This window comes from Pygoscelis adeliae, unplaced genomic scaffold (genome assembly GCF_000699105.1).
Source record: "Pygoscelis adeliae isolate BGI_AS28 unplaced genomic scaffold, ASM69910v1 Scaffold327, whole genome shotgun sequence".
Classification (NCBI taxonomy): Eukaryota; Metazoa; Chordata; class Aves; order Sphenisciformes; family Spheniscidae; genus Pygoscelis; species Pygoscelis adeliae.
In genome coordinates this window covers 156287-157699 of record NW_008825300.1, presented here as the reverse complement: position 1 = coordinate 157699, position 1413 = coordinate 156287, and the positions used below count along the sequence as shown (strand labels likewise).

Here is a 1413-nt window from a genome sequence, read left to right as displayed (position 1 = left end):
TAATACACACCAGGAATAAACTCTGTGATTCAGCCAAGCAAAATAATGTAAGACATCTGTGAGATAGGTGAAAGCAGATATCCTCATTGAGTTGTGGTCAGGTTCCTTACAGTGCAATTACCCTCCTTTTAAAACATGCTTACATCTGCACATTGCAACAGTTTCCCCCACCCCATCCCACCCCATATAGAGTATCCTTGCAGATTTTTAATATGAACATTCTACACGTTTACAACAATTAGTCAGACAGTCCAAACTGTAAACTTATTCTAATGATGACCAAAAAGCCGCTCCACCGACAGGTGACACCCAATCATTAGAAAGAAAAGTACGAATAATAGTAGCGGTGCTGTAAGGCTAGATCAAGCATGGTTTTATAGCTGTTTTTTCAGTCTTTTACATAGCACTGCTTTTTGCAGCTAGTTCAGTAAGTGCAGATCCAATACCTTAATGGCTGTCTTGGTGGTTTGATAAAATGCTTGCCTAAGCAATGTACCTTTCTCTAATGGTGTCTGGGTCTGCTCCACCTGGCACAGCGTTTCAGTTCTGTCACAGCCTCACACATAAGCTGAGTCACTTGACTGAGTCCTGCCAAAGTTAGGCATGCTCATCCTTGGCAGGTCCTTATTTCTGATTTCGTATATGGATTTCCTTTTTGCCTGTACTCCTCTCACTGCCATTTTGATCTTTCTCCAGCCCAAGTGGTTCAGTTCTGCCAAATTGAGCACCACACAAATCCCACTGACAGCAAACATGAATACCAAGAATACAGTCTTCTCAGTGGGTCTAGAGACATAGCACTCTACTTCTTTAATGCAAGGGTATCTGTCACATTCGTACATGGAAGGGACATTGAATCCATACAGAAAATACTGTCCCACCAAGAATCCAATCTCTAGGGCATTTCGAAAGACCACTTGGATGATATAAAATCGAGAAATGCCTTCTTGCCTCCTCATCTTTGACTTTGTAGTTCTGATAGCAGGATTGGGGATTTCCTTCACTTCTAAGCAGTCAGGTTCTGCCTCTTTGGTGGAGTTCTCGGTGTTCTGCAGCACCCCATTGACAATCGTGTTCTTGATTTTCTTACTGTCCTCACGCTTCATTGAATCCTGGTCCCTCTCCAAGGTGAGGAAGACAGTGGAGTACCTCCGTTCCCTCTGCTTAGCAGACTGGTGAACGGAGTACGTTATGAAGCAAAGGCTGGGAGTGCACACCATGATGATCTGGAACACCCAGTACCTTATATGAGAAATAGGGAAAGCCTGGTCGTAACAAGCCTGGTTGCAGCCTGGCTGCAGCGTGTTACAGACAAACATAGTTTGCTCGTCATCGTACACCGTCTCCCCTACAATGGCCACAATGAGTATCCTGAAGATCACCACCACGGTCAGCAGGATCCTGGAACAGAGA

General features: G+C 44.4%; 1 protein-coding gene across 1 annotated transcript in view; it reads right to left on the bottom strand.

Annotated features, from left to right (window-relative positions):
• Positions 1 to 397: 397 nt before the first annotated feature.
• The window catches only part of GJD2 (gap junction protein, delta 2, 36kDa), a 10477-nt gene continuing 9461 nt past the window's right edge, over positions 398 to 1413 (bottom strand). The window contains exon 3 of the mRNA XM_009329986.1: positions 398 to 1401. Within this exon, the coding sequence (XP_009328261.1) occupies positions 558 to 1401 (844 nt within the window). The 3' untranslated portion in view covers positions 398 to 557. The remainder of the gene's footprint in view (positions 1402 to 1413) is intronic.